At 32.7% G+C, this 13,213-nt stretch overlaps 1 protein-coding gene across 1 annotated transcript in view; it reads left to right on the plus strand.

Moving 5' to 3' along the window:
- The first annotated feature begins 3,191 nt into the window (after window positions 1-3,191).
- The window catches only part of LOC142334454 (zinc transporter ZIP1-like), a 37,913-nt gene continuing 27,891 nt past the window's right edge, over window positions 3,192-13,213 (plus strand). The window contains exon 1 of the mRNA XM_075382479.1: window positions 3,192-3,362. Coding sequence (XP_075238594.1) covers window positions 3,249-3,362 — 114 coding nt within the window. The 5' untranslated portion in view covers window positions 3,192-3,248. The remainder of the gene's footprint in view (window positions 3,363-13,213) is intronic.

Below are 13,213 nucleotides of genomic sequence, written 5' to 3' on the forward strand. Positions count from 1 at the left end.
ACAAGAAACTCCTACGCAGCTACACCAGCGTCCGTTGCACAGCCAGAAAGTGACCGTGTGGTGTGCTATGTCATCTTACGATGTTATAGGCCCTTATTTTTTTGAGGATGACAACGGTCTTGCGATTACAGTGACGTCGGCTCGTTACGTAGCCATGCTTGAAACCTTTGTTGTGGAACAACAAAATGGCTTTCCACCAATTCTTAACACAGCCTGGTTTCAACAAGACAGAGCAATGTCACATACTGCACGAATATCGATTGCAGCTGTACGCCGATTGTTTGGACAACGTGTCATTTCACGAAATGGTGACATTAGATGGCCTCACAGATCGCCTTATCTCTCAGATTGCGATTACTTTTTGTGGGGTCACCTTAAAAGCAAAGTGTTCCACAGTAGACCTGCTACAACGGAAGAACTGAAGGCAAAGATCCGAGAAGCAATTGCGGAAATTCCAGTTGAGATGTTACGTCAAACCATGAACAATTTAACGAAGAAACTTCGTGAGTGTTTACGTAGAAGAGGAGGTCACCAGCAAGATGTCATCTTTAAAAAATAAACTAAAATGTATGTATCCTAAAATGGCAACATTTATACAATTACATGAAATAAAATTCATTTTCTAAAAAAAATTTTTCATTAACGTTATTTAATTTTTAAAATTTCCCGTTTCTTTGAATCACTCTGTATTTTAATAATTAATATATACTCTATAATCACATCAATTTTTATACATAAACCCTCTCTTGGTGGATTTTAAAAAAAATTTTCTTGCTTAAAATGTAAGACCTTTAAATTTATTAATGATAACAGCTTTTCTTTTTTAACTCTGATACTTTTTACTCTGATTTTCTTTTTTTTTGCTCTGATACACTGGTTGTAAAATGGTTTCTTAGGTTTATAGATGCTTCTGAATCATATATATGATTTTTGACCATCAGGTATGTTTATTTATTGATAGAACTTAAATTGATTAAATCTTAAAAAATGCAACTTCAACAGAAAATGGTGTCTAAATTAACACAACTGATTTAGCTTAGTATTTTTTAAATATTTTTATGAATCTAATTAAAAACTAAACAGAACAGAAATTAGGATACAATATAAATGAAATGTTTACGATTTATTTCAGTATACAATGAATATGTGAAGTTTATTTTTTATGGTAATGAATAAAACATTTTGGGTGAGGTCCAACTATACACTTATTACATGATAATACCGTCCTACTTTTACATTGTCTGCAGTGGATTCTTCTATTATTTAAATTTTTTTTCACGAAGATGCAAGTCAACTTGGTGTCGCTGAGTTGTTGCAGTTGAAAATACTGTTGGTCATCAAATTCTTTGCATTTCTGGAATTGTAATTTCTTCCATGTTATTTGCCTTTGATGATAATGCGATAACTACAAGTAGTCAAAATTTGAGTCGCTCGACTTGTTCTTTGTGGGTGTATCGATTAAGCTTCCATGAATTTTTATTGCTGAAAACAAAGGCCACAACCATTTTTTCTTTTCATTGTTATTCAATAGTTAGTTACTAACACCATTGTCCAGTGAATTGACCACACCTTTTCTTTCTTTTTCCTGTTTAGTCTCCGGGAATTATCATTCAGGTATTACTTCAGAGGATGATATGTATGAGTGTAAATGAAGTGTAGTTTTGCACAGTCTCAGTTCGACCATTCCTGAGATGTGTGGTTAATTGAAACCCAACCATCAAAGAACACCGGTGTCCATATTTTAGTATTCAAATCCATATAAAAGTAACTGCCTTTACTAGGACTTGAAAGCTGGAACTCTCAACTTCAAAATCAGCTGATTTGGGAAGATGTGTTCACCACTAGACCAACCAGGTGGATTAAATTAACCCCACCTGTGTAGCGATTTTATCGCTTGATGAGATCCGGCTGTCGGATTGAAATTTTCCTTTTTTTCACTGTAGAATATCTTTTGACATTATTCAGAGGTTCAGTGGACTGAAAATTTGTATTTAGAGAACAGATGAGTTATCATTCCATTTTGTAATAAAAATTGAATCGATGGTATCAAATTGATAATCGTATGACCCATGACGTTCCTTACACAAAGCATCAGAATGTTCCAAAGGCAGTTTTGAATTCTATTTTCATTAACTGTTCTGTTTGTGAAAAAAACTTCCTTCTTCAGTAAACTAAACAATTTATAGGAACTAAAAAATGTATCAAAATAAATGCTGTGCTTTCCATGATTGTCTACAATGCACAATTTATTTTGAATTGATTCTGAAGCACCTAATCCACTGTTAGAATCTACTTCTGCTTCTTTTCCTTGATAGAGAGAAAAGTTGAAATGGTATCCTTGTGAAAAACATAGACACCACACCTTGTAGCCAAAGCGCATAGGTTTTCCTCTCATAAATATTTTACAAGAATGGCGACCAAAGTACAGTATCTGTTCATCTGTTGAAAGGTGGTGAACAAAAACATCATATTTGCGAAAGTTTTTTATTCAGAAGATCAATATAAGGCTGCAGTTTAGAAAACTTGTTTACAGTATTTAACATATCATTGTCACCCAAATGTAAATTTCTTTTTATCTCTCTATACTGCTGGCGGCTCATGGCTGTCTTTTTGAATGTTCATTGCTACTGAAGTTGCAACTCAGGAAATTGTGAAAACTAAACAATAATTTTTTTCTGTCTAGATATAGATAATAAATAATTGACGACAAGATAAATTGATATAGAAAAACTGCCGCTATTTTCGAATACGTAATAATCAGTTAACATAATATTGTACATGGGAGTTAATTCTTATAAAAATGATTTATAGGTCATTTCATAAGCAGCAAAAAGTAATAAAATTTAGTGAGCAATAACATAAAATACTTATTACCAACAAACACGTTTTTGCAATTATTTAATAATATGTAAGATTGTTGTTAAAACAGGCTACTTAAAAATAGTAAGCAAATATTATTTCATGTAATAATTACAACGCAACAAATTAAGTTGTGTACCCCAACTTTAGCTGTATGCGGTTTTAAAACAAGTAATGAATTTCACAACATATTGTGAATTTTTAAATTTGTTAGGGGAGACTCTCTCCCACTTTTCCCCGCCAAAGCAGGAAAGGGGAAGGGATGAAAAACGGATTGTTGGATAAATAGTAATGACGTTCTCATGCGATGACTCAGAATGGTGGGGATTGATACGAAGTCAAGTCGCTACATCAGTTGATCGTCGCCACAGTCGGTGGCAGGATGGGGTATGGGCTTAGTCGGGTCAAAAATAGCGGCCCTTTTGCTGTTGACAGCTTTAAGGTTAGGGCTTGGGTTATCGCCGGTAATTATTCGATCGTCACTTAATGTACGCAAGAAACTGGTAAGAATATTAAATAAATGACATTTATTTAATGTCAGATTATTCATTTTACATAAGTGCAATAAAACGATCGGTGAATGCAAAATAATTTTGAATAGGGTATAGAGTAAAATTTATTCCGAAAATTACAAAATTGCTTTTATAATTTTTCCTCTCTAGGAAAATACTATTTTATAAAAAAAGGTTGATAAAAATATGATTTTATTGTTAACAAATAATTAGATTTGAAAGAGAAATCCGTACACTGATTTTTTTAAAATGAGGCCCGACATGTTAAATTATCTAACCGAAATGAATAATAAATTTGGTTTGCAACATAAAACGACTGTAAATATAAGTAACAAAAAATGCGTTTACTTTTTTTATTGAATGAATCATTTTGAAAATTATATCTAAGCTGATATATGTATGATGTAAAGTGCATTTAAATTTACGAATAAAAAATTGCTATTTAAAGAATTAATTTAACCGGCTGTTTTAATTATGTAATTATAAATATCAATTACAATCGGTCATCCATGGTTTTGTCCCAATTTAATAACTATGCTTTTTATTCGTGTAGTAGCATATCTACTCATTCTTGTCTCGATCTATTTAATGTATTATATATATCGGTTTTAATAAAAGATTTGGACCTTTGTCGGTAAGCGGGTACCACTTTTACTTATTTTTTTCTAAAATAATAACAATTAAAATGCACATTTATACAACAATAACCAAATAATATTTTTACCGAAAAAAGACTAATTTTCCGTATTAACAATCTTTGATTAATCTTCTATATTTTTTTTCTACTTGTAGATTTTATTCAAACATGGATCTTCCAAATGTACCTGCGAGAGGTCCAATATATAAGCATTATTGCTTATAATTATAAATATAATCTAACCAAACTTAACCTACGCTAGCTTCGCTCGCTAACCTTGACTAACGAGGTAGGTTAAGTTAGGTTAGATTACATTTATAATTTCTCTTCAAATACCCCCAAAAAGAAAAAAAGAAGTGGTACCCGTTTACCGAAAAAGGTCCAAAGATTTATTTATTTATAATAATGGTTATAATTTGATGATTGGCGATTAAAAAAACAATCAAAATCAGAGAGACTTATTTTATTCCGAATATTTTTACTTATAAATATTATTTTATATTATTATTGATATATAGTGATAAATATTATTTTTTATACGGTATTTGTTTAGATATATGATCTCGTTTTAGAAAATGTGTTCACGATTGAGCATCGTCATCTTATTTTATTATGTAAGCAATAAGAGATCACTCACTACCATGAGAAAAATGTCTCAATATATATAAATTAGAAAAAGAAACCGCATTTAATTAATTTATTCTTCCTTGTACGAAGTAAAGGAAGTTTGTGATCGCGAGAATTTTTAGTTTTCAGATTTCAACGGAAGTATTCATTTTGACAATCCCTGAATCCATTTTGACTAGTTTCGGCGTGACATCTGTCCGTATGTATCTCGTAAAACTCAAAAACGATTAGCTGTAACATAGTAACTGTAAACTGTAGATATGCTGTAACATCAAGTTGCGCACCATCCCTTTTGATTGCAATCGACTATACCAAAGTTGTCCAAAAAAGCCCAAAATTCAAAACATTGGGATTTTGGACTTTTTCTTAACTGCAGTAATAACCCTCATTAAGAGCTTTTCAATGATATATCATAAGTGGTACTTATTTTCCTTGGTTCCTGAGTTATAGTCAAACAAAATTTTAATTAATGAAATATTTGGATCTTACAAGAGGGAAAGCACATCCGTTCGAATTCGTCTTCATTTCATTTTTATTAACTTTTTTTTAAATTTAAATATATTGATTTATTTATTAATAATTATTAACCTGTGATTGTAAAACGTATTTTAGAATAAATAATAATTCAATAACAATAAAAAAATATGAAAAAAATCAGAAGTTATTAGTGAAATAAAATTTTATGTATTTTTAAAAATGTGTATATGTAATTTAATAGGCGTACAAGGAAGTTATGTGGTGTCCACATCAGATTTTTTAAGATGAGTTGAAAAAAGAATATTTATAAAATTATAAAAAGTTTTCGGAATGTAACACACACCAATAACAGGAAATGCGGCCGACCGCAATAAATAGATTTCCTTGGGCTGAACAATTTGTATGAATAAATCAAAATGATAAAAGCTTATCAGGTTTTTTTTCTTTTGTGGGTTGTTATTTCTGATTAAGAAATCAGAATAATTATTTGGTTTTATATGAATATCCTTATAAAGTAAGTATTATTTATTTTGATTACTCGTACATGTATGTGTATAGTAACTTGTGTGTACGTATGTGCTGTATATACTGGTAATCAACTCAAAATGGCTACAATTGGGATCTCGGATACTATAAGTTTTATGAGAAACTGTAAATTGGAAACCTTCTTTTCTACATTAAAAATACAGTATTACCTTTTTTGAAATCTTAGTTCTTTTTCCAGAATGACGGCCAACTTCATTATTTCAGATGTTCATGGCTTTAATGAATTTCTGGGTAGAAAATAATGCTTTAGGACAATTTTATTATGGAATTTTTCTGTAAACGCCCTTTACGGAATGGTCGACCAGAGACTGTACAAGACTATTTTTCATTTACGTTCATTCATATCATCCTTATTCATCCTCTGAAGTAATACGTTACGCTGGTTCCGGAGGCTAAACAGAAAAAGAAAGAGAGAGCTATTACAGTGATACAGGCTGACAATATTATAAACTTTAAAAAAAATAAATAAAATTTTAATGCAAAATAATTATCATCTCTTTTTTGCACTGCTGAAAAATTTCTCGAATTTAACAGTACACCCATCGATGGTTAATGTCCTTATTCATTTGTTGTTTGAATTGTAAAAATACTTTAGTTTTTAAAACTTTTTATTTGTTTGCTTTTTTACTTGCTTTTCTTGATCAACTCAGAATGATTTTTTTCATGTTTGTCCTCAAATCTTGCATTTTAATTTAACATATTTCCTGACATTGCCTATTGATGAAATTTTGTACAGTTATTATTGGCGGGTGACAATACAATATTCAACCATTACTTTTGAAAAAATCCCCCCTCCCCCGTTCGGGTGTTAATTAAGGGTTCGAGTAATTAAGGTTTAAAAAACCTTAACGATTAATTAAGGTGTAAAAAATTGCAAAACGGCTAAGTTTTTTGCTGACGGTCAAACGTATGTCACCCTTAGTCGAGTTAGATCTCTCCATGAACTTAGGATCGAAGAATTGGACAACAGGGAAAAACCTTGCAGTAATGATGCGTTATCAGAGATGGATCGAATGAGAAATCTTTTATAAAAACACATAAAAACATTTGTCGAAAATTGTGATCGTCAATTAGTAAATGAAATAAAAACTTCACTATTTCGTTACTTTGTATAATAAACGTTTGATTGAAAATTTGTTTGATATTTTATAAATATATTACAAATTTCAATGTATGATGTTCACTTTTGAAATCCAAATTAACCTACTAATTAAACTCATCCAATTTATGATAATAATTTGTAAGTATGACTAAAAAGTATAAAGCAGATTTTTAAAATTTTGAAAACTTTTGTAATATTATTAAAGTGTTTTATCAGCTGTTTATCTTTTTATTTTCATTTTAATAATGGAGTTTGAAAATAACGAAAATTGGATATGTAGGAAATTTATTTTTTTAATAAAAAAAAAAAAACAGGAATTTAAAATTACCGACAAATAGATTTGTACAGTGATACGTTGATAGACATTCACTTCATCGTAAACTATTTCCAAGATTAGTTGGTAAACTACGAAGTAATGGGTAATTTCAGAAAAAAGGGCTAAGATTTCAAATATAGTAATATTGTATTTTTATTGTAAGGAAAAATCTAAGGAAGGTTCACCGTTTAAAGTTTCTCATAAAACCTTCTGATATCCTGATTTGATGATAATAAGTACGGAAACCCTTAAATAACTTTTCAAAAAAGTTAAACTAAGAAAAATGAAATTAAGAAAATACTTCTACCTAAAAAGAGCATTTTTTTTGTATGAGACCATCGCATCCCAAATCTCCACAAAGAGGGATAACTAAAAAAACTTTACAAGAAAAAATTTCGGTAGAGACAAATCATTTTAAAGGGTATTGGAAAACAAATGTTTTGACGTGAAAAAACTTCGACGAACTATTATCAACATTGCGATCATCTAGTATTTTTCATATAGTTTTGAGATAGAAACAGTTGCTAGATTTTATTTTTTAAATGTTTTACTGTTGAACAGTCGATGAAAGTACTGCAGAATTCCCATATTAACCGAAAAATTTACCCCCAAATTTAAATTCCTGTAATTTCAGTATATTTTCATTTTATCCTAGGGACAGAAATTAATGTCACATTTTTCGCAATCTATAACTCGAAAACAGGCGTTTTCAGACCTATGTTTATATGAATTTTTTTTTCATATCCAAAAAATCTTTTATATATATACTATCATCCCCGTTGCGGCTTCGCCCGCGCTGTATGGTTACTTATGTTAACTGTCGCGGTCAGGAAATGTTTAGCCAGTATGTTTTCTCGTTTAGTCAGGGGGCTTTCCTCCCTGGACTCACTTGTGTTCATTAAAATCATGCTTTTGAGAATAATAATGATAAATAAAAATTAAAGTCTGGTCAATTTATTAAAAATATCAGTGTAAAGCAGAGGTTCCCAAACTTATTTTTCTCATAGACCACTTTCAAAATTTTACTGGTTCCGGTGGACCCCCTGCAGCTACATTTCTATCATATTTCCAGTCGACGGAAAATGTGAAGATTAGATCTAACAATGAAGATTTGCGTTACGGCTGAGTTCCACGAACTAACAGCTTCCGAAAAAAAAGTGAGAATTGATTGGTTAATTTTTGATCGACTGTGCTGTGAGTGGATGTCAAAAAAGTAAAGTTAGCCGATCAAAAAAAAATGCTTCCATCCAACTTTACATTTTTGACAACTACTCACAGCACAAGAAAGCAATCAATTCTCACTTATTTTATTTAGAAAACTTCCCATTCAGAGTGGTAAAAAGCAAAAGAAAAATAGTATATTTTTTTGTGTTGCATTTATTCAAATATGTAATCATTACGCTATTAATTATTATAGTTATCATATTGCAATGTAATATAATAAAATTGTCGTAATATAATTCAAATTAATCATTAATAACGTAATGTAACTTCTACAATGACAATCACAAAATAGTTACAATTTTAATGGGAGGGATGTACTTGATGGATTGACAGCAAATTATCAATATTTGGCTTCAGTTTTGTTAGGAATAAGCTCAAATCTCACCGTTCTGTGATATTGATTCTGCTCCTTTTTTTTGATAAAATGTTTGTAACGACACTAAAACTTTTTTCGACAAGATATGACGAGGGAAATGCTATCAAAAGCTTTCTCGCAATTCCCCAGTCCAGGATATTTTTCTGGTATTTCTGCCTGCAGCCAAAATGTTTGATACCCTCTTTTAAATTTCACCTTCAGCTCCTCATTAGTGCTAAGCTCGAGTAGCTCCTCTTGTAATATCACATTCTCCACTTCCGTTTCATCAAATGGATTTATGATCCATGGTGGTATTTCTATCTTCAAATCTGATTTTGAAGTCATCATGCAGGGCAATTAAATGTTGAATGTATGTCTGAATATCCTCATCAAGGCATTCTACCTGTGACAAGTTTGAAAAATGCTAGCTTTGCAAGTCTCGACACGTTCGTTGTACTGAATATGGAATATGCAAGTTTTTACAAGTAACAGTCGCTGAGCTTCTCAAAACATTATTTGCTTAGATTGATACGCAAAGTAAAGCCAACATTTTAGTTCTTCACTATCGAAATCAGATGAATTTTCGTGGACCCCCGCTTACGAATTGTGAACCCCCATTTTTTTGTCACGCCAACGTAGACCCCCGTCGAGTCTCCCGTGGACACCTGGGGGTCCACCTGGACCACTTTGGGAATCAATGATGTAAAGTAATTTCTTCAGAATAATAGTTTGGTTAGTACAGGTCGAGAAACTTTGAGCGATCTAAAAATAAAAATAGTCGACCTCCGTCTTAAAAATAGTAGTTAGCTGGTTATTCGTCCTTCGGTCGGGTAAAAATTTATTTTGTCCGGTTCTTAGCGTTACCCGACAAAAACCATTAGGAGGTGGTCGTACTTCGTCTCTCATTCTTATTTAAAATTTTTATGTTATATTTAGGTGAAAATTATACAAAAAATCAAGTTGATATCTTCATTTATTACCTAGAGATTAAAAAAAAATCTGGGTTTCAAAAAAAATTTCAAAGTCTGTTTTAACCCTTTAAACTTGGAATTTCAAAAAATTGTAGAAATTTGTTTTTAGATATTCACATGAAGATTACGCACACAAAAATCAAGTTTATATCTTTGTTTGTTACAGAGAAATTAAAAAAAAAAAAAAAATAGTAAATTTCATTTTTACTCCATTTACCTTTTTAAACTCGGAATTTCAAAAAATCATTTAATGTGTATTTAACATCATAAGAAGAACCTGTATATTAATTTTCATTAATTTATCTTAAGTAGTTTCTGCTGGGTGTTGGTGAATCACTCAGTCAGAACATGTTCGCCCTTGAAGATCGCGGCACACTTCCACCCTGTTGTTTTTCTATTCAATAGTGAGGGTTTGTAGGACCAATTTCGTACAAACTTGTTTCATGTCCAATTCGTTTCTTAAAATTTGAAGGACTGCAGTACGGTTCAAATTCAATTGTTCTGCAATCGTTCTGACAGTTAATCGCCGGTCGTACCGTATCAAGTCTCTGATTTATTTTTTCCCCTACATCCCTGAGCCGGACATCCAATTAAGTATACTCGGCCCAGAAACGTGTCTTTAAGGCGGTCTTCCCGCCCACCGGTTTTACACCCGGCACGGCAGGTTAACCGCCCCGGTACTAGATCTTTTCTTGCCTGCCTCTAATTCCCGCCGACGAGGGCAAAGCCCGGCTATGCCGTTCCCCACTCCCGCCGAGACAGAAACCGGGTCTCGGTCTTTATGCCATTTGTCTCAAGCCGGTGCGACCAGCACAAGGAGCGCGCGCACCCCCAAAACCAGCCACACCGGCCGGGTCTAGGTCTTTTAATTTTATCCCTGCGAAATCTCCCCGGAGTCCCCGTCCCCTCACCGAAACCTACACGCCAGGGCATACAGGCTCTCAGAGACGGGGCTGTCCACCTACCCCTATTTACGATTGAACCTAACGATTCCTTCGTCGCGCCTCCTCTTCCTTAGTGCGAAGAACCGTACCGGCGAAATTGTTAAAAACGTTCCAGTTCTGCTCCCTCCTTAGCGACCACTCTACTATGTTATTCGTGTTCAGGTTATTGACTGCTATGAATTGTCTGTATTGTGCCCGTTTCCGGTATTCGAACATCGTATGCTCTGCGTCGTCCACCTCCTGGCAGTAGTCGCAGTTGGGTGTGACTCTCTTGCCGAATATTTTTAAATAGTAACCAAAACATCCATGACCCGACATCATCTGTGTTATGTAAAAGTTCACCTCGCCATGTTGGCGATCCATCCATGCGTCCAAATCACTTATTAACCTTCTGGTCCAGGCCACAGCGTTAGTCTCTGCCCATACTTCCTTCCACCACTGTAAGGTCATCGCCTCGGTCTCAGCTCTACTACACCCTTCCGCTCTCACTTTCCTGCTCTTGATCTGAAGTTCTGTCGAGCAAATCAGTTGAAGCAAATCAGCAAGTTGAGCAAATCAGTCTCTGATTTGCTCAACATTGTCATCACTTTCTGACGTTAACGGTCTTCCAGAGTGTGGATCGTCCGCAACTGATTCCCGGCCATCTGAAAATACTTTAAACCACCTAAAAACTTGGGCTCGTGACAGTGCGTCATATCCAAACGCCCTTTCCAATTTTGAAAAAGATTCAGTAGCATTCTCACCGAGTTTAACACAAAACTTGATTGCACAACGTTGCTCATAATTAGTCACTCATTTTTTAGTCAACACAACAAAAACTCGTTTCATGAAAAGTTTGTTTACGTCTCGCGTGGCAACAATAGACTAAAAATATTAATACCTAATATAAATCAGCTTTCAATATATATAAAATCATATGTTTACTAGTAACTTTACAGTGTTGCCACTTTAGCTACCAAAAAAACTAGTCTCATTACTTTATTTACAGACCTCGTATGTTTCTCGCCTAACTCAAAAACGATTATCCTTAGGATGTTGTAATTTTGGATTTAGGACTGTTGTAACATCTAGTTGTGCACCTCCCCTTTTGATTGCAATCAACAGAACCAAAAGTGTCCAAAAAAGCCCATAATCCAAAACATTTGGATTTTGGACTTTTTCTTAACTGCAGTAATAAGCCCTCATTGAGAGCTTTTCAACAATATACCATTATTGTGGTACTTATTTTCATTGGTTCCAGAGTTATAGCCAAATAAAATTTTAATTAATGAAATAACTTGAATCTTACAGGGGAAAGGCACATCGGTTCGAATCAGATTTCATTTTTTTAAATCTAAATATATTGATTTATTAGTAATTATTAATCTCTGATTGTAAAACTTTTTTTACGATAAATAATAATAATAAAAAAAAACACCAGAAGTTATTAATGAAATAAAATGTTATGTACTTTTCATTAAAAAAAAAAAAAAATGTGTATATGTAATTTAATAGGCGTACAAGAAAGTCATGTGGTGTCATCAGATTTTTTTCAACAGGAAGTATATTTTTTTGATATTGTTTTACTGGGTTTTTTAATTAACTTTTTTTCAATCTGTTTACAACAAAACATACCTAAAATTTAGGCCAATCTTAAAATAATTATAAAATTAACTTTTGAAAAGATTGATAAATTGATCCAAACATTATAATTGTTCAATCATGAACTATCTATCATATAATGACGCAATTACTTATTTACACAGCTGTCGAAAAAGCAACTGAATGTATGTTTATCTGTATGTACTTGTTGGAGTGACAAAACGAATTCTTAAAGATTAATAAAGATTCTTTATTTAAAACGATTTCGTGATCATTTAGCTCATAAAAGAAGATCCACATTAATGCGAGTACAGATATTTTAAGAAGAAATAGTGTTTTTAAAGATATGTTTTATTATTGATTGTCATTAAGTTTTTTTCTATTAAATTTATAATTTTTAAGAGATTATATTTTTTATAATACATAGTAAATTAAACTTAATTTCTCTTCAATACGTTTTTGAAAGGTTTTCTTAAGATTTCTTTATATTGAGTTTTTAAAATTACTTTTTTTATAAACAGTGGCGGCTCGCGTGTGGGCACTGTGGAACTGCAGCACCCCTTTTTTCCACTTGATATTATCGATAACATTTAATATAATGAGTCGTTTTTTCTTTAATTCTTTCTTTATACTTGGACAGTATATAATCTGTAAGCTTAATATCAGTAGCCATCCCCCAATTTATGAAAAAGATACAAAAATCTTTGTACGGAACAGTGCGCTTCACAGTTCCAGCGGCGTAGTGTTTGGCTTTTGTGCATCTTCCTATGTGCATGCGCACATAGGAAGAAGCACGTGAGGCTGCGAGGGAGAGATAGAGAGAGCACTGTCTCCTCTCGCAGTTCCGACACTGGCATGCTGGTGGAAAGCAGTTTTCTTTTTTCTACCCATTTGTACGGAACGTTCCTTGTTCGTTTCCTTTTTTAGTTTAGTCGGTGGAAGGAATATGAAAGCGGTTTAGCTGTTTTTTTCAGTAGCGATCAGAAGATGGCGGAAACCAAAGGCTCTTTGATTACCAAATCTGTCCAAAAACTCGCTGGAAGGGTAATTAGTATAAAACTA

This window comes from Lycorma delicatula, chromosome 1, assembly GCF_047948215.1.
Source record: "Lycorma delicatula isolate Av1 chromosome 1, ASM4794821v1, whole genome shotgun sequence".
Classification (NCBI taxonomy): Eukaryota; Metazoa; Arthropoda; class Insecta; order Hemiptera; family Fulgoridae; genus Lycorma; species Lycorma delicatula.